Source organism: Cervus elaphus, chromosome 10, assembly GCF_910594005.1.
Source record: "Cervus elaphus chromosome 10, mCerEla1.1, whole genome shotgun sequence".
Classification (NCBI taxonomy): Eukaryota; Metazoa; Chordata; class Mammalia; order Artiodactyla; family Cervidae; genus Cervus; species Cervus elaphus.
The window spans coordinates 22,410,707-22,428,568 of NC_057824.1; the positions used below are offsets into that span (position 1 = coordinate 22,410,707).

Here is a 17,862-nt window from a genome sequence, read left to right on the forward strand (position 1 = left end):
ACAAGCGGGGCCTGTGCACTCAGCGCCGGCACCTCCCCACCGACCTTCCCGCAGACCGTCTGCCCAGCCTGGACCCGCCCCGCACTGCCGTGCGTCCATCAGAGGCCATGCTGAGGCAAAAAGCTCGTGGTTCCCAGAACAGCTCCTCAGGAATCTCTCCCCTGGAACGGTCACTAAGAGCCTGTCCAGTTCTCAACACTGAGACAGAGGACAAGGCCCAGGGAGGACGTTGTCTCCTCCACCCGGCCGCAGCGCACGGGTGACAACTCTGATGGAGTGTGGTCCAGGCTCCTCTCCACCCAGTGGGGACAGAGAAGTGGATGGCTAGGGGTCTGACCTTCCAGAAGGGCCACCTAACACGGGGCGGGGCGCCGGCGAGGTGCCAGAGGAGAGGCCGCCGGCCCCAAGGCCGAGCATCCGGGCCCCCGACGGTGACCACAGTGCCCAACACCGGCACACCGTCACTCTGCTGCAGCCCCGGGGCGGGGAGGGCAGAGCTCACCCCAGCTCCCATCCAGTTCTCAGACTCTGGGGCAGGGGCTCTAACACACGCTGCGGCTTATGATCTTTCTTTAGCTGTTTTAGTTGTCAAGGGCTTGTTCAGCCGCTTCAGTCCTGTCCAACTCTCTGTGACCCCACGGACTGTAACCCACCAGGCTTCTCTGTCCATGGGATCTCCAGGCAAGAAGACTGGAGTGGGTTGCCATTCCCTTCTCCAGGGGATCTTCCCAACCCAGGGATCGAAACCCACGTCTCCTGCTCTGCAGGCAGATTCTTTTCCTGCTGAGCCACCAGGGAAGCCCTTTGACCCTGTTACCAGGAGTTTTTCAAGAAACAATAAGCCACAATAAAAATAAAATCTCATACCATGAAAATACCTACCTCTTCCCTAAACTGGCTGTTTAACCATATACACTTAAAACTTCGCCTGTTCTCAAAGTCTGTGATTTTCATCTTAAGCTGTTAAAAAAAGAGAAAGGCATTTTAGACCTGTCCCAACAGAAACTCAAGTCTTCTCTTTATGACCCACGGTACGTTAACTTGGGCTCATACCTGCTGATAGTACAGTTTCTTAGGTTGTCTAGGCTTGAAGAACTGTAGCAGATCTCTTAAAGTACCTTCATAATTATGTCTAAGAGGATTACCTGGGCCATCCCTGTAACTACACAAGAAAGCAGTACATCAATACAAGGCTTGTTTATTTGCCTAAACCAAACACCCGTGAGTGAGCACCAAAGCAAACCTCTGCCCTGCCCCCTCGCCCTGACATGTGACCCCCAGCCCCGAGTCCTGTCCCTGAGCCTGTCACTCATGAATGTCTCTGCACGGTACATGGAGGCCCGGCTGGGACGGACCCAGCCGGACACACGGGAGGGGAGGCGTGTGGTCTCTAGAGTAAGGCAGGCTTTAGACGAGGCTGCCAGCTATTCTGAGCTTGCAGCAGCATGGTCTGAAACCAGGCAAGGCGAGGCGGCCGGCGGTGGGCCACGTCAGTCGGGGGCTCTGACTAACAGACGCGCCACGGAGAGCACGTGGCCAAGACCCGGCGGCGGCGTCTGCGCGTGCGGCTCACCCTTGAGACTTGAAGAACTGCAGCAGCATCGGGTCGGTGTTGAGCCTCTGAGCGACCGTCTTGGCTACCTGGGGGGAGCAGAGAGTGGGGCTTCCATCCGCGGAGCAGACTGAGCCCGGCCCATGCACTTGGCGCTGACTAACTGTTCAACGTCCTTAAGCAACAGGGCACAAGCTGCCGGAAGTTAAATGCCCCAGAAACTCACTATTAACAGGAGTAAACTAGACTTCTTAGTATGTCTCCATGGGAACAGCATATCTGAAGAAGAAAGCCTTTAAAAGCACTTTTCACTTTTAATGGGGAGGTCTATAGATTTGTTTTCTTTAAACTATTATTTTAATAGCTCACACTTGGCGTATTATAACTGAAGCAAAGTTGTTGTTAAAATTGTGATCTCTGAAAACACCTTATGCCGGGGGTACAGAGGATCTGGAGGAGGCCGTGGCCGTGGCTGGGGGCGGGGGAGTCAGGGGGAAACTGCTCCCGGTCCCCGGCACCTTCAGCACCAGCCAGCTGGGAGCAGGAGCTTCCTCAGACGGCGGACGGTAGCCCCTCCCCCAGAACCACATCCACCACACAGCCTCACTGGCAAGAGAGTTTTAACTTAAGAACCTGGTCTTCCTGGTGTGGAATCTGAAGGGAAGAGTGTTTGATCCAATACCTGGAAATAATTCATCCTATTTGACAGTGTCACCACGAATCCAGGATCGTTGGGGATCGTTTTATCACAGAAAATCACATCGACACGGTGGTAGAGGTCCCGGAAGTATTCCTTTGCAGTGGGCAATTCACTATTATCATTTTCGGGGTCATCCCTGGGGAAGGGGAGAAACACAGACGATCGAAGTCCAGCCCGAGGTTCACTGCTCATTTGTTTTAAAAAGGCATCGTCTCCCACACCACAGCGGCACCGAGCGCTGCGGATCTGAACTCAGGCCAGCGTTTCCCGAAGCTGGGAGCCTGCCTGGCCACCAGGAAAAAGGGACCGCGGACAGAAGGTGTGCCCTGAGCAGCACAGGGCAGCCGCTTTCCGCTCCTGATCTCACTCCCAAGACAGAACGGTGCCCTCTGGACAAGGGAGAGGACTCAGGGCGCACGCTGGGGCCCACCCTGCCAGGTGTGTAGGGTCTCCTCCCTGACCAGGGCTTGGTGGGCTGGCACTTTCCTTCAAAGGGAGCGGGTCACCACTAAACCTACAATCCTCACTGCCTGGCCCTTAAGGAGAAGTCTGCTGCCCCACTCTTCCCCCGTGTTTGGCGGCCTCCCCGTGGCCAGGGTCCAGGACTGTCCCACCCCACCAGAAGGCCTCAGGAGCCCGGCCGTGTCACCAGGCTGCCTTCAGACCGCACACCTGCTGGGTCTCATGCAGACAGACCCAAGTGATTACCCGAGTAGGTGCAGGCTACGGAATTTGATGTTTTCAGGAAAAGACAACACTTTTGCTATTCCATAAAGGCCTCTGTCCCCCTGCAAATAGTTATCATGCTCACTGTCACCATCTTTAGAAACTAAAAGCATCCAGTGAGGAAAAAGCTCACCACCCCTGACTCCCAAACTCAAGAAGAGGCCAGCTGTGGTCAACACGCTGCCAACATCAAGCAAAACGTGACTCGGGGTCTAGAGGTGATCTGTTTTCTGGTTCCAGGACTTCGGATCTTTGTGCAAGGAGAGAAAAACCCTTCAAGGGGTACGTACTTCTGAAACACTATAATGTCACCATCCATTAGCTCATCGAGGGCTTTGTCAAGAGACACATCATAGTCCTGAATTCTCTCTGTTAAATTCGGTTTAACTTCCTGCAGTGAAAGAAACGGTACGGTTATAACGCAACACCTGTCCAATGTTTAATATGGCCACACACTGTATGTCCTTTCTCTACACCCAATTCCATTAGCTCTACATTTTTAATAATAATCATCATGGACCCCACAGAAGGGAAAGTCAGATGAGGACAGAGAATCCTGACTTGACACCACCCCACTTGGCTGTGGTCTTCACAATGCAAATTCAGGGGGAGCCACACAGACAGGAGCCGTCCTTCCCAAACCAACACCGACGTGAGGATTACAGAAAAATAAGGATCCAAACCTCATAGAGGATAAGGCTAGTATCCTGGATAAATCCTGCTCTGTCACACATAACCGGGAGCAAGTCACCTGGGTTCAAGAAAAATGAAGAATCCAAGGCTGCGACATGTGGCGACTTGAGCAAAACCCGCTCAGAAGGCGACCGCAGCCGGACTTACGTATTTTACAGGATATTGGTGTGTAGATATGCCCACAGTAATTCAAGCTCCGTGTTTTGGGATCGTACATCTTCAAAAATAACATCACATCATCTGCAAGGTTAACAAACAGGCTTTGCTGGGATCTTCCAGTCAGTGCAATGCTAACAAACATCCGCAGTCAGCTTTAGTGACAACCAAAGCGACAGCGTGTAGCACTGACAGTTACTGTGCGCCAGGAGGGTTCTTAGGGCTGAGCCCAGGACTGTAGCGTCATTTCAAACATCAAACCCGCGGAAGCGCTGCATCTGAAGCAGCGAAGACGAGAGTAAGTGCAGAGAACGTAGGAAACCTAGTTTCGAGACCAGATACTCACTAGCTACCAGGGGATACCTGCTCAGGGCTGTGTCTGCGTTTTTGCCAGACAAGTGACCACCTGAAGCAATACAGAAGAGCATGCTCAGACCCACCTGTCTGCAAATAAAGCTGTGCTGCAGCGGGGTTCCCGTGCCCAACCTCTGAGGCCACCTGGCCGCTTCAGTGGCAGGCAGAGGGTCACGGCCCACAAAGAGCCAAGTATTCACTGCTGGCCCTTGACAGCGACCCTGCTCCATCCCGTCTGTCACGTGCATAGCAGGGAACACGACCCACAGCACACGGCTGCCACCTTCTCCTCACCCGCCAGCTACAGCCCAGGCTCACCTGACCTGACCACAGAGATGTTAGCCAGCATTCTGGGGACCAGTGAGATTTCTCTGCGAGAAAACGCTTAGCCCTGTGTTTTGAACAATGGTCCAGAACTCCTAATTCCACCCCTGGAGGTGCCAGGCTGGGCGAGGGGGGCACTTACGATCTTTATCAAACTTGGGTAGCGTGGCTCCACTAGCAGCTAGCTCCGGATCAACTGTTTCCAGGAATATCGTCCAGGGGTTTTCATTATCACTGAGTTCAATCATCTATTAACAAGAGAGAGGCCGGGTTTAGGAGACTTAAATGGCTGAGGGTGAGAGACTCGAGTAACTGACAAGTCCAACCCCATGCCACTGGACCACAGGCGACACGGCAGGGCACGCGGCGGGCACTGCGCACGCCCAGCCCGGCCCGGCCGCGCTCACCGTCTTGCTGCCGTCGGCCTCGTTGTCCAGCATGGCCGGCCGCTTGGTGCCGTTGCTCCTCGCCTGCATGGGCCACAACCGAATCTGATCTTGCGGGAAGCCCTGGAAGTATTCACAGTTCAATTAATCGAAGCACAATCACTTTGTGGTTCAATTTGGGATCAAGGTGACGGTTCTGTGATTAGAAGGGGGAGTGATGCTGACCCCTCTCCCCGCGGGTGTGGGCGGCGGTGCGCAGGCGGCAGGGAGCCGCTGAGGGCAGGAGCGGAAGGGAAGGGGCCCGGCAGCACCCGGCGCACGCCGGGGGTGGAGGAGGGAGAGGACCGCGCTCACCATGGTCTGAGACAGGTTCTGGACAAACTCCGAAAGCGAGGAGTTTTTCAGCACTTTGAACACAGTGTATCTCACTTTTTCTTCGTCATACATATCATTCCCTTGGTGGCCACAAAACTGGTCCTCTGCGACGATCTGCCAAGAGGTGTGGGAACACAGGGCAGGGTTTACACCCAAAAGGCAGAACAGAACCAGGCCACGCAGACAGAAGCCAAGGTTCCAACGCTAAGAGCAAGAGTGACTCGTCCTTTGCCTTCTTCAGACGACCCACGCAGAGAAACCCCCAGTGACCAAGCATGAAATCAGATATTCATTTATTTAGGAAAGACCAAACCCTATACTTCCAATGCAGCCATTCTAAACTCATCCACAAGCTTCAACTGCAAGCTTGCCTGGGTGAGAGAATTCCCAATTATAGAGCCAGATGCACAGGTACCTTTCAACTTGATACAACTTCCCGTTTTCTAATGGCAACTAAATCAGGAACCAAAATCAGCCCTCGCCCTCCCCTGACAGCACTCTCCCGGCCTGGCCCTCATCCAGGCCCCACTCACCCACTGTTCTCCAGTCCCCTGCCCGTTTCATGAACGCTCGCACACGGCTGCCCTCTCTGGCAGCTTGAGTACCTCTCCCATCTAAGCTGCCCCCCGAACTGGAAAGAATACTCCCAACGGTCAGGGGACTGGCCCGAGCGTCCCCTCGGCTGCGTGCTCACGGGGCACCGTGCTCAGGAGGGAGCCCCAGGTCCGCGGAGCGGCCGTGCCGGCGGGAGGCTGACCTGCACTTGCATGTAGAGATGGGCCTCCTGCCGCTCCTTCCGCTTCTGCGCCTCAATCCTCTTCTCCTCCTGCAATCGTTCCACCAACTGCTGAGGGATGTCCTGGTCGGTGACAGCTTGTAAAACCTCACCTGGGGGACAAAGGCACCTGCCTTCACCTCTGGGCGTTAGGCCGGCAAACAAAGCCATCCTTCAGGGTAATGCCGCTCGCCCCCCTCGGTCCACATGCAGACCCACGGGCACGCCGGCTGCTCCCAGGGCATGCCGGGAGGGAGGCGGGGCAAGCCGCAGTCTGGACGGGCGGCCGCAGCTCAGGCGCGGCCGGGAGGGGAGCGGCCCAGTGAGGGCGGGCGCCCGCGCACTCACTGAGCTTGGACTCGCGGATGTAGACCAGCATGTAGGCGTTGGTGCAGTGCCGCACGGACAGGTCGTCGTCGTGGCCCCCGTAGTTGTGCTCGATGGCTTCCTCCTTCGTGCACCGGGACACCACGTCGTCGTCAAACTTACACCACTGTGACGGGAACGACAGGGGTAAGGCGCACGGAGGACGAGGCAGCGTTTCCCTGAAGCCTCCTCTGCCGCGGGCGACCCGCGGAATCCTGCCAGCGCTCTCGCCTTCCTCGTCCCAAACTCTGGGGGAACTGCCGACATCCAGCCACAGGCAGTTCTTACAAGGCGCTCAGATACCAGCCCGGCTTCAGCTCAGGCTCCATCTCAGTCCACCGGGCAATAATGCCTACGCTGCAGGTTCTGCACCTGGCCATGGGGGCCCCTCCATCAAATCCCCTCCTGTGTGAACTAGCAGGGCTCGACCTGCTCTGTTCCTCGCTGGGCCTGGACACAGACCCCCAGACCCTCATCTGCTCCGCCTGATGAAGGTCACGTGATGGGATCCACTTGAACGAGGCAAAGCCAGAGCATTCATTATGCATGGCACTTGCGGGAACAGGCATCGGTCGCAGCCCCACCCTCGAGGGCCACAGATGATAACGGTCAGACAGAAAGGGATCCTGTCTGGTCCAACGTCCAATACTAAGATGTATATAAAAAGGACAATCACAACTTAAATCCACTTGAAAGTATCAGCAGTTAACACAGATCAGAACGTGCAGACACGTCAGAAGCCAAGGAGGAGTCCTTGGCCGCCAAGGCCAAGTCTGAAGCATCACTGAATTCCCACACAGCCTCCTGACCACCGGACCCCCTGACCCATACTTACTTTGCCATCCCCTTTGGGGTTGAGATAAACCACATAATGTCCACCATGATTATCTCCACTATGAACCAGGACAGCATGAAGAATGTAATTTGCAGGGTCTTTAGGATCAGTTTTTTGCAAAAATTCATCAAGTGGTAACTGTTCAGGAAATTCAAACCTATTTCAAAACAAAACAAAACATTTAACGAGAAATCTAGGTTTCACTTCTGGTGAGACACTTCACCTTAGGGTTTTATTTGCTACCAGGCCCTCTTAATTCCCTAGCCCCTTGTTCCGTGGAGAGGGCAGGGCATTTTACATGCAAGGTCCCCAGAACTCCTTCAGGTGACTTGCACATCGACAAAAATCTGAGGCTTGATTTGAGAAAAATGCCTGCAGAGTACTGATACACCTATCGGAGTTCCCCAATTCCAGGGTGTTACAGCAAAATATGCTGCCTTTTCTAGGAGGCGGGTATCTCCAGGAAGACTGTGGTGGGAGGCAGAGCCGGCCCCACACTGCCCTCAGGGACCCGGGGCCGGCACCACACAATGTCCTGCCCGTCAGAGGCCAAGAAGCAGGACTTCCACGTGACAGCTCACAGTGTGAAAAAATGTCGGCAACTGATTCCAATAAAACTAGGACGAAAACCGAGGTGAGGGCCCAACAAAGCTCAGCAGGTGGGATGGGCCTGTAGGCCGCTGGTCTGCGAGCTCCGCCATCTCAGGGCTCACGGTGAGGGGCAAGGACAGGCTAGCAGGCCCGGCTGCTGCAGGCAATGTGGTCGAGCCGCGCCCTCCCCCAAGTCTGGGGGTGACTGGCCAACGTCCAGGAGGCTGGTTACTGTCAGGCTGTACCCTCTGACCAAGGGGTACAAAGTCACCGCTCCAAGTTCTGTCTGCTGAACCAGACAAAGCAGTGTGGGGTACCAATCTCTTACAGGTGCTTGAAGGGTCTAGAAAACACATGGAGCAGTGGGGGGAGCACACCCACCTACACCAGCACCCCTGACCAGTCTGGCACATTCTGCAAGTCGATATGAACCCAGAGATAACAAACCACTGGAGAATCCTAGGTAAAGCAATAGAGGGATATCAAGCCCCACTTCTAGGGCAAGCAGAGCCTGGGCAGCAGAAAGCACCCTCCCCAGGGCGTCATCTGCCTGAGGGTGGACAAAGGGGCTCCCTGAGCAGGAGACAGGGGTTTGCAGCCCCTGAAGCCATCCCTTCAAGAGGGCAGATCAGACTTCCCTGGCGGCCCAGTGGCTGGGACTCCGCACTCCTAATGCAGGGCGCACGGGTTCGCTCCCTGGTCGGGGAAGATCCCACAGGCTGTAAGGCTCGGCCTCCCAGTGCACCGCCCCCCACCCCCCCAGAAAAGTTCTTGGGACACCTCGGTAGAGCAGGAACCTAACAAGAGAGGAGACCGAGGACAGACAGACTTTAACAAGGCACCAAGACTAGCCCCCGCCTGAGGACGCTGGGCACACCCTACCTCTCACAGCCCTCTACATTACCTATCATTGATCTTGATGTTTTGGTCCGTCTGAGGATCATACATAAATCGCATCAGTTGCAGATGTAACACTGGTGGCAATGTCAGGAATTTCACTCCTTTTTCTGCCTCCTAAACGTTGAAAAAGAAATGCAGGTTTAGTTCGCCTCCGGTTACTTCTCCCAGCCACCAAAGCGATAGCATTTCACATCAGGATGGGAACACAGGGGGGACGTCTGCTGGGGAGACAGGTACAGGGGCCTTTAAATGCCCTACATGGGAGATCTCCTCTCAGACTGCATCACACTATCTTACTGCCCAGGGACAGGGACGGGGAAGGCAACCAAGGCTCAGTCACTTGCTGCCCTAGCAACACAGTCAGTAGACACTGAAATTCTGGAGAAGTGTGAGAAAATCAAATGGAAGAGAAGGGCGTGGTCGGGGCTCAGGAGAACAGCCTGTGAGCGCCGCCCTTCCTCAGGGTGGTCAGTGCCGACCGGTTCACTCCCACTTCTGAACACACCCCCTCTTGCTAACAGCAAGGTCCCCTGCCTGCTGGCATGGCCTCTGCCCAGCCCCCGCCTCACTCCCCCGTCTCCGCTCCGCCTTAGCCGGCTCTTTCCTCACTCAAAGCAGCCTTGGCCAAATCCAGCCGCCACCATGCCATCAGGCCTTCCTTCTGAGCTGTGAACCTTACTTCCAAGACCAGTGAGGAAATGCCCACCTGGAGGAATGGGTGTCCACGAGCAGCCACACCTATGTGGCAATGTTCTCTGATGTACATTCTTGTATTCAGAGAACAGGGCAATTCTGGGAAGAAAACCAAAAACCCAGGAACCTACTGCCACACAAAGGAATGGCATGGTTTTAGTGCCACTCGGGAGAGTAATAGAAGGATCCTGTTTCTTGGCCACTGTCCCCAGAGACTCTGATTCTAATATACATATTGCTCACCCAGACCCCAAAACATTCAGCGTGGATTAGGGCGGTTCTTGTGACTCGTGTTTCCTAAGCATATCCAGCAGCATGTTCCCTAAGAGACTTACTGATCTACACCCCAGCACCCCGAGTGGCCTGACCCAGCAGGACAGCAGGTCTGTGACCCACTGCAACACGGGTTCACTCGCGCACACACTGAATTAGCAAGCTTGGTAAACACAGGACAGTCTGAAACACTCAGGCATTAGCTGAGTCAGTCAGTGGAGATTACGAGGCTGGGTGGCTGGACCCACGTGGGCGCCGCTGATCCACCGAGCAGCCTGACCCGCAGCCTGCACAGGCCACAGGCCACGCCCTGTGACCGCAGACTGTGGCTGGGTCACACCCTCAGTGCTCCGCAGAGTTCCTGCAAGGCCGCGTGGCAAAGAGGCAGGGACACGAGCGCTTGTGCAACAAACAAGAGAAATGCGCTCCTCGTGCTGGGAGTCAGGGTTCTCAGAAAACCAGCAAAGAAGAAAGGCAAAGCACCATCGCCAGCAGCCGCCAAAACGGGAGTCTTGGTGACTGAGCGGCTCTCCCTGTGCCCGGGAGACAGCAGCGATCCGAGTCGGAGGATGCGGTAAGGTCAGGGGCAGGGTTGGATGGAGTGGGAGGGGCAGGGGAGGCGGGTGACGGTCCCGCCTCCGATCCACAGGAGGCTCGGCCACCTCCTGCCCACGGCATCCCCAGCCCTGCACCAGCGACACGACCAGCTCTCTGCTGTCTCGTCCAGACTGAGAAACACGACCCTTCCGCGCGCTCCACACCAGCAGCGTGTGGACAGACCCTTAGTGGGTCTCCAGCTGGCGGGAAAGTGAGGGGTCTGAACACGGAGCGCAAGGACCGGAGGGGACACCAGCCCCCAGTCTCAGTTACCTGCAGGCCGTGCTCCCCGGCGTCGTATTTATTGTCACCGTCCAGCTGTTCTACCGCCACATAGTCCACAAACGATTCAAAAACTTTCAGGGGAGAGAGAGAGAGAGAGAGAGGAAAGTCAGCCAAAGTCATCACTGAAGCTTCAATTATAACATAACCAACCGCTCAATTCAGGTGCCAGAGAGGAACGAAAATATCAAGCACCGCAGCCGTGAACACGAACTCCCAGCTCTGCGCCTGCACTGACCCAGGGAGAGGTGTTTACTCTTAAGCAAACTGAGGGTGCTGCTGAGTTGGCCAGAAAGTTTGTTTGGGTTTTTCATAGGATCTTACAATATCATCTTGTCTTACGATCACATGGAGTGGATGTTTGACTAATAACAACATCAGCAACATTAGAAACAGCCAAGAATGCGGCCACGTGTAACTCTCAACAGTAGAACCTAAGTGTGCTCACCCCTAAGTTTTAAACACAGATGCTGGTGAAATAATGGGCGAGTTCACTGACTAGATGGGGCAGTAATTCTCTCACAATATCCATGCACATCCAATCAGACGGATCCTCGCTAACCCTTTATGACTGCGTCAGTTACACCACTATAACGCTGAAAAGGAAGAACGCAGAATTCATCCAAGGATGGCAGCCAGTGGACCAGCAGAGGAGTCTAGAAACAGGCCTACACAGATACGCAGGGCTCACCGCTGACAGGGCAGGCAGAGCACCTCGGGTCCACACTGACCCCAGGGAGAAAGGAACTGCTCTGGGTGGGTTGGAGATCGACAGAAAAGAGAGAAGAATTGTCTGATGACTTCAGGGACAGCACAAAAAGCAAAGAGCAAAACACTGGATTTCACAATTATGAAATTCTGTTAAACGGCTAGACGGCAAGAGCAAACAAAGTGAGCCCCCAATGCGGGAAGAGCCCCCAAACCCAGCCCAGGGTCCAGAGCCCACGAGGAACCAGCCGCACGGACTGGTCTTTACTACACGGGCAACCACCACCTTCACACACTGGGTGACGGCAGTGTGGGACCCCCGCGAGCCTGCCAAGGCCCGGCTCACTGCCCGGACCTTCCAGGCGGTAGCGATGGGGAGGGAAACCCCAGAATCTGAGAGTGTGAGGATTACAGGGGCCCCAGGCAGCTGGCCTCTGCAGGATGGAGGGCCTGGGAGAGCCGAGGCTTCTCTGAGAGCCTTGCTGAGCACTGACCAGGGAGGGACAGCCCCCACAGCTCACCCCGGCCTGCAACAGCCCTGCTCCCTGCAGCCACAGTGAGAAAGCCCCACAGGGACGGGACCTCGGGCAGAAAACCTGCCAGACGCTGCCTCGGCTGTGGGGACAATTGAACACCACGGTTGCAGCAAGAGACCACACTTAAATAGGCCTCGAAAGCATCAACTATCTCCATACAACTGAAATGTGCCCCAGAACAGAGGTGAAGAGCAGCCAACACCTGACAAAATAAAAATCATGACAGCTGGCATCTGATGAAAGATGACTGGACAGGCAGTGGGGCTGGAACTCACAGCCCGTGATGAGAGACAAGTTGACGGAGACAGACCCAGAAATCACAGGATTAGCAGACGTGGACATCAAGTAACCGTGAACTACATTCCGCACGTTCCGGAAGATACCCAAATCACCAAGGAGCTTTTGAAAAGGTGAACTCTCCCTGACTTCCAGGCAAATGAAAATCAAACCCAAGATAGCACCATCTTCCACCATCCTGATGACTAACTGCTCTGGAGTGGATGTGGAACAAGGGCTCGCAGCTTGCTGGGGAGTGGCAGGGATAAATGGCTGCATCTGCTAAGCTCGAAAAGAATGGTTTCCAAAGACCTGTGTTATACCCCCAGAGTGGAATACTACACAGCAATGAAAATGATCAGATAACTACTGCCACAAGTATATGGAGGGAACACTGAGAAAAAGCAAATCGACAATTAGAAGACTATGTTCTACGTGCTCCCGTCCTTGTAAAATCATCCAGCAAAGGATGTTAGAAGCCCAACGCTTCCCAGGAGGAGAGGTGGGCAATGACAGCAAAGGGCCAGCGTCTCACTTAATCAGCAAACGTTTTAAGTTTCTTGACCTGAGTGGGGTTACCTGCGTGTGTTCATGAGGTACGTTCATCATTTGGGCCATTTTCTCTATAGTGTATTTCAGTAGAAACTGCATGATCAATGAAGCATTGTAACAAACCATGAAAAGGCCGTGCTCTATGCACACAGAACTCACTGTTTTTCTTCCCTTTTATGCTTAGCTGGATGTCATAATAATCTTCTCTTCTATCGGACCGGTAGTCTACCTCTTTACACTGGATGTAAGACTGCAAGCAAGGAAAATAAGGTGGCTTAGGCACTCAGCGTCAGAACACGAGCACTGAAAAGTTTCTACAAGTCATTCTTCAGAACTGGTAATCACATACCACCATCTTGCCTCTGAATAATTTAGGTATGGTGCCTTCTACACACGTGCCTTTCATCTTGTTTTCCACATTATCAAGCAACTGGAAGAGAAAGTTTTGGCTTTCAGAAAATGTTGCGCATTATGCAGTAATTTGAAACACGACTAGGAAATTTCAATGGTCAAAAAAATTCTAGACTATAAATATTATGACCTTTAGCATGCAATTATCAAAAACATACAAAATCTTCTTTCTTGGTTGGATATTTACAGAAATAACTACATGCAACAGCTGAGATTAACCCCCTACACAGCCTCTGGGATGAATTAGTAACTTGTGGCGCCTTTAAGCATTTTCATATTCATTTTACCTCTGTGGAAAAGCATGTAAATTGAGCACTAAACTTAACTCGTATTGGTCCACACCAAGAGATTAATGAGGTTGAGCCTGTCAACAGGATTGACTGGTTTGTCCATGGATATTTAATGAACTGGATTCAATCCAGCTAGTGCTGCAAAAAAGAAAACACACCTTGCCCAGCCAATCACCTTGAATTGCCATTTCACGTGTGTGTGTGTGTGTGTGTGTGAGTGTCTTGCATCACGACTGGAAGAGTGGGTACCTGCTAGTGACTAGAGGCGGTTTGGGGGAGAGTCACCCACACAGAGGTCTGCCTCAACCAGGACTTGTTTCTTGGGTTACTAACTGGTAGATTACGCCAATTTAACACATTAACAGTCCACTGCCTATACTGTTTCCCCTCACACTTTCCTACCAAATCACTTTTCAGTCTTTCTGGCCTTTAAATGAGATACGTGCCATCTTTTCTTTCTAGCATAGTCCTGGTCCTGAACAAAGATGGGCATAACTGGAATTACAGTGACTAAAGTAGGTCTGAGGTTTTGTTTGGTAACAACTTCTGACAGTGCTTCGAAATATGAAATGTAAGAGGAAAAAAATTACAGGAGGAAACTCACCACTCGACAGAGCTCTTGAACATCGTGTTGCATGAAGCTATCTAACGTTTCCCACCTTAGAAAGATAAAATGAATGTACATTGAAACTTCTAAATTTCACAGGAGAGTTAAGAAACTAAACCGTATCACCAGTCATCATTCTTAAACTAATTTAGAGGATTATTTTGGAGGGTTATAATTCAAAGCCAAGTTGAATTTTATCTCAACACCAAAACGCTCACAACCTTCTCTTGTTCTGAAAGTCTTACTGCATGGGGAGGTCATGTTTGCAAGTAAACGCACAGAAGCTTGAAGACCGTACCTATCCTTTTCCTGACAGGTAAACCTAAGTGGTGCATTAGTTCTCAAGCAAAATTCTAAAAGCCTCCATTGACAAAGAGGTCAAACAAAGAACACTGGTGAGATGTGCTGACGCGACTGCGTGCCTGTTCTCCGCTCTCAAGCCCTCTGCGTCCACTAGCTGGAAAGGTCTCCCCACACGCACCCGAACGACTTGGTCAGCTTCTTTGTTCCTACAGGCTTATCGCTGTGCTGTAACTCGTAGAACACTCTCTGCAATGCTAAAGGGACACTTTTGGATGAATCGTCGCCCTCTGTTGGCATCATGTACACAGCCTAAAGAGAAGCAATTCAGAAGTAAAAATGGAATCTTATGTGAAAGTATCATTTCTAACACCACAACGACTAAGGTAGATGGGTAGGGCTTCTCACTATCCCCCCAAAGAGCCAGAACATTCTTTGGACAATCATGGACATCTTTAAAGACAATCTAGAAGTTACAAGAAACTGCAAAAAGAATTTTAAAGATTACTCATAGCTTACCATCCAATGAGAATCACTTCTATTTCATACTTCTTAGAGCAAGATTTTTAACTTGACATGTGAACAAAAAAGTTGATGAAACCTTCAATGCTACTGAAATTATCCATACTCAGCTAGCCTCTAATCTAATCCTATCAAGGTAATTAATGCTTCCTGGAAGACTAGTGTGATGCAAATAGTAAGTGACAGCAGACCCAGCAATGGGTCTGTGCTATTCTCACGACCTTCCTAAAGTACAAATAACTATCCTGTTAGATTTTATGTTTTATCTATAAAAAGTGAAAAATCAGATTCCTGGCCAGTAGTCTTTCAACTCATCAACTTCCATATAAAGCTTTTCATATCTTGCTACTACTGACTTTCATATTTTAAAAAAAAGCTTGATTACTTCTAGCCCAATGAAGTTGGGTTTGCTGGCTGTACTAAGCTTTTCATCACACTACTTGGCTTCACAAGTATCTGGACAATGAGGAATGAAGCTACGTGTAACCGTGAGGCAGGGCCCTCCCTGGAGACAAGCCTGGGGCCGGGCTGTTCTTGCCCCAGAATCCTGCAGAGAGAAGGCAGGCTGGGGAGGGTTGAGGGAGAGGAACACCATCCATTTACCTTGCGTAGCTGGTTTGTGAAAAATAAAGTCTGCAGCAGGCTGTTCATGTAGCAAGTCGCTCCCTGATTCTTTAAGCCGACGTAGCCCGTGTGCTTCTTTGAGTCCCACCTATGAGACCAGTTTGAGGTTCAGGGAAGGCTGCGCCCCCACGCTTCTGCCACGTGTGTGGGCAGTGTGGCTGGGGCTGGCTGCTCTGTGCAACCACCTCCGCCCCACTCCTGACACGGGGTGATGTCCGAGCACCCGCCTCCAAGCGAGTAACTCGTCGCCAAGCCAGGAGTCCTGCTCACCCGGCTCCCTCCAATATCACGTGTGTGGTCCACTCAAGTGCGGGGACTAGTGGGAACTCGGTCTGAATGGAGCGGCTGCATGGCCATCATGTACCCAGAGCAGTGCTCCCACACACGAGCTAGTCTACTGCTCTCAGACTGGTTCCCTCGCACACGCATGACACACACGTGTAGTCGGTGCAAGGTGGGAACCGCCGAAACCCTCTTTTCTGTAGTGTCACATACATGGGCGAGGACGGGTATGCCGACAGGGTCAGACCTCAACTCCCGGAGCCTCTTCTCTTGAGTACGCTGTATGGCTGGCTGCTTAGGACAGTCAGCAGTCTGCAGCACCCCCACAACCCCCCGCAGTAACAGGAAGCAGAGGAGCCCTCCCTCTCTGCACACATTATGCGAACACGTGGCCAATGCTAGATGTTTTCTGTGAGGTCAGCGTCGGCAAAGACTCTGATGCTGCGGGTATTAGGTTTTCTTGAGTAAGACAGTTTTGATTGCTAAGTCTGAAAAACCCAATCTGCTTTGTTTTATTAAGTTAAAAGACATATCGTAAGTATAGGGGAACACGTTTTTAAAACAAGGGCAAAAAAAAAACCCCACAAAAAACTTAACTAGAAATACCACCTTGTTGCTCACCCTTGACCCTGGATATCTGAATATGATTCAACTGTACAGTTTAAGTGTGTGTTTCAAAAAGGGGAGTCTGATTTCTCTGCAAGTAGCCCAATTAATATGAAAATCAACAAATCTCATTTGTTTTTTAAAACTCCCAGTGCCACCAAGCCCCCCTCTTCCCAGGTCAGCCTATACGCTCGTGCCAGAGGAGGGCCACACGGGGAGAGAAACACTGTGAGCAGACAGGGTACCTGCACCTGCCTCGCTCCTAGACCACGCTGCGCTTCTTCAGTTCCTGGCCTGAGGACACCCGTTCAGCTCCAACCTGATGCCAACGCGCCAGCTCGGCCTCTGGAGCCCCCGGTACACTCCCCCGATGCCCCGCCCATCCTTCTCCCTTCCCACTTAACAAGGGCCCAAAGCTATATGTTCTTCAAGGCCAAAACCCTGCTTCTGCCCACAGCCCTCCCAGACCCGGGACAGGAGCCCACCCTCCCAGCTCCCCACCCCTCCCCACCACCACACGCATCATGGAGCTGCCCATCCCTCCAATAGAATGACAAGCACATGTGCTGCCAGAGTCACTGTTACTAACTCCTCTGCCTGACCGGTCCCAGAGTTCTCTGAGGATGTAACACCGTGGCCGCCTTGTCCACCACAGTTACAGTCCTAGAGCCCAGCAGTGTGCCGGGCTCACAGAACTGTGTTACTCGCTCAGTCGTGTCCACTCTGTGACCCCATGGACTGTAGCCCACCAGACTCCTCTGTCCGTGGGATTCTCCAGAAAAGAATACTGGAGTGGGTTGCCCTGCCCTCCTCCAGGGGAGCTTCCTGACCCAGGGATCGAACCCAGATCTCCTGTTATAGGTGTATTCTTTACCACCTGAACCACCAGGAAAGCCCAGGCTCCTAGAAACTGCTCGATAAATGTGCCAAACAAAGGCACCGCCGTGCGCGCGGGCCGAGCACCGGGAGGGTGCGTCTCTGCTGCCACGGGCGCCTCGGCTCACTCCTCTCACCACAGCACCCAATCAAAGGGAAACTTACGCAACTCCATGGGGGGCGTCCGCCTGCACAAAGACTTCAAACGTAACTTTGTCATCATCAATAAATCCTTTCTCAGGATCAGTCACTTCCTATAAAAAAAAAAAAGAATATCCAACTTGCATGAGAACACATGAATACTCGCTTCATTTCAAACAATTACCCTGGGGCCCTGTACTTGACAGATTAAAATACTACTTTTTCAAAACACCCAAGTTGTGCTTTCTAGTTCTGCAGCGCTCTGGCCTGTTTTCAACAATGTTGTCCTCTGAATGAAATCAGCCAAAGTCTGGATGCCTCCTGGAGAAGTGGGGGGAGACCACATCTCAGACCCAAGACCTCCATGTCCACTTAGCAGGCAAGGTCCAGGGAGGCCACCGAGAACACTCCAGAGAGCTGAGCAGAGCGTTCCTACGTCCTACTGGCTTCTGCGCCTGCAAAAGCAGCCCCAAAGCGCTGACGTAAGAATTCACTGGTTACTGGAATCTCCCCGCACCGTGCCTGCGGTATTATTTTTCTTAAAGGAAATCTA

At 52.6% G+C, this 17,862-nt stretch overlaps 1 protein-coding gene across 2 annotated transcripts in view; it reads right to left on the reverse strand.

Annotated features, from left to right (window-relative positions):
* USP7 (ubiquitin specific peptidase 7) overlaps window positions 1-17,862 on the reverse strand; it is a 53,429-nt gene that overhangs the window by 3,878 nt on the left and 31,689 nt on the right. For both annotated transcript variants that reach the window (XM_043914292.1, XM_043914293.1), the window contains exons 5-25: window positions 17,334-17,422; window positions 15,384-15,492; window positions 14,440-14,570; window positions 13,956-14,010; window positions 13,000-13,080; window positions 12,810-12,900; window positions 10,570-10,652; window positions 8,738-8,847; window positions 7,243-7,399; window positions 6,390-6,534; window positions 6,024-6,154; window positions 5,246-5,380; window positions 4,913-5,014; window positions 4,648-4,753; window positions 3,819-3,911; window positions 3,662-3,729; window positions 3,269-3,369; window positions 2,235-2,388; window positions 1,574-1,641; window positions 1,054-1,162; window positions 883-960 (exon numbers count right to left, since the gene is read on the reverse strand). In XM_043914292.1, the coding sequence (XP_043770227.1) occupies window positions 883-960; window positions 1,054-1,162; window positions 1,574-1,641; window positions 2,235-2,388; window positions 3,269-3,369; window positions 3,662-3,729; window positions 3,819-3,911; window positions 4,648-4,753; window positions 4,913-5,014; window positions 5,246-5,380; window positions 6,024-6,154; window positions 6,390-6,534; window positions 7,243-7,399; window positions 8,738-8,847; window positions 10,570-10,652; window positions 12,810-12,900; window positions 13,000-13,080; window positions 13,956-14,010; window positions 14,440-14,570; window positions 15,384-15,492; window positions 17,334-17,422 (2,196 nt within the window). The remainder of the gene's footprint in view (window positions 1-882; window positions 961-1,053; window positions 1,163-1,573; window positions 1,642-2,234; window positions 2,389-3,268; window positions 3,370-3,661; window positions 3,730-3,818; window positions 3,912-4,647; window positions 4,754-4,912; window positions 5,015-5,245; window positions 5,381-6,023; window positions 6,155-6,389; window positions 6,535-7,242; window positions 7,400-8,737; window positions 8,848-10,569; window positions 10,653-12,809; window positions 12,901-12,999; window positions 13,081-13,955; window positions 14,011-14,439; window positions 14,571-15,383; window positions 15,493-17,333; window positions 17,423-17,862) is intronic.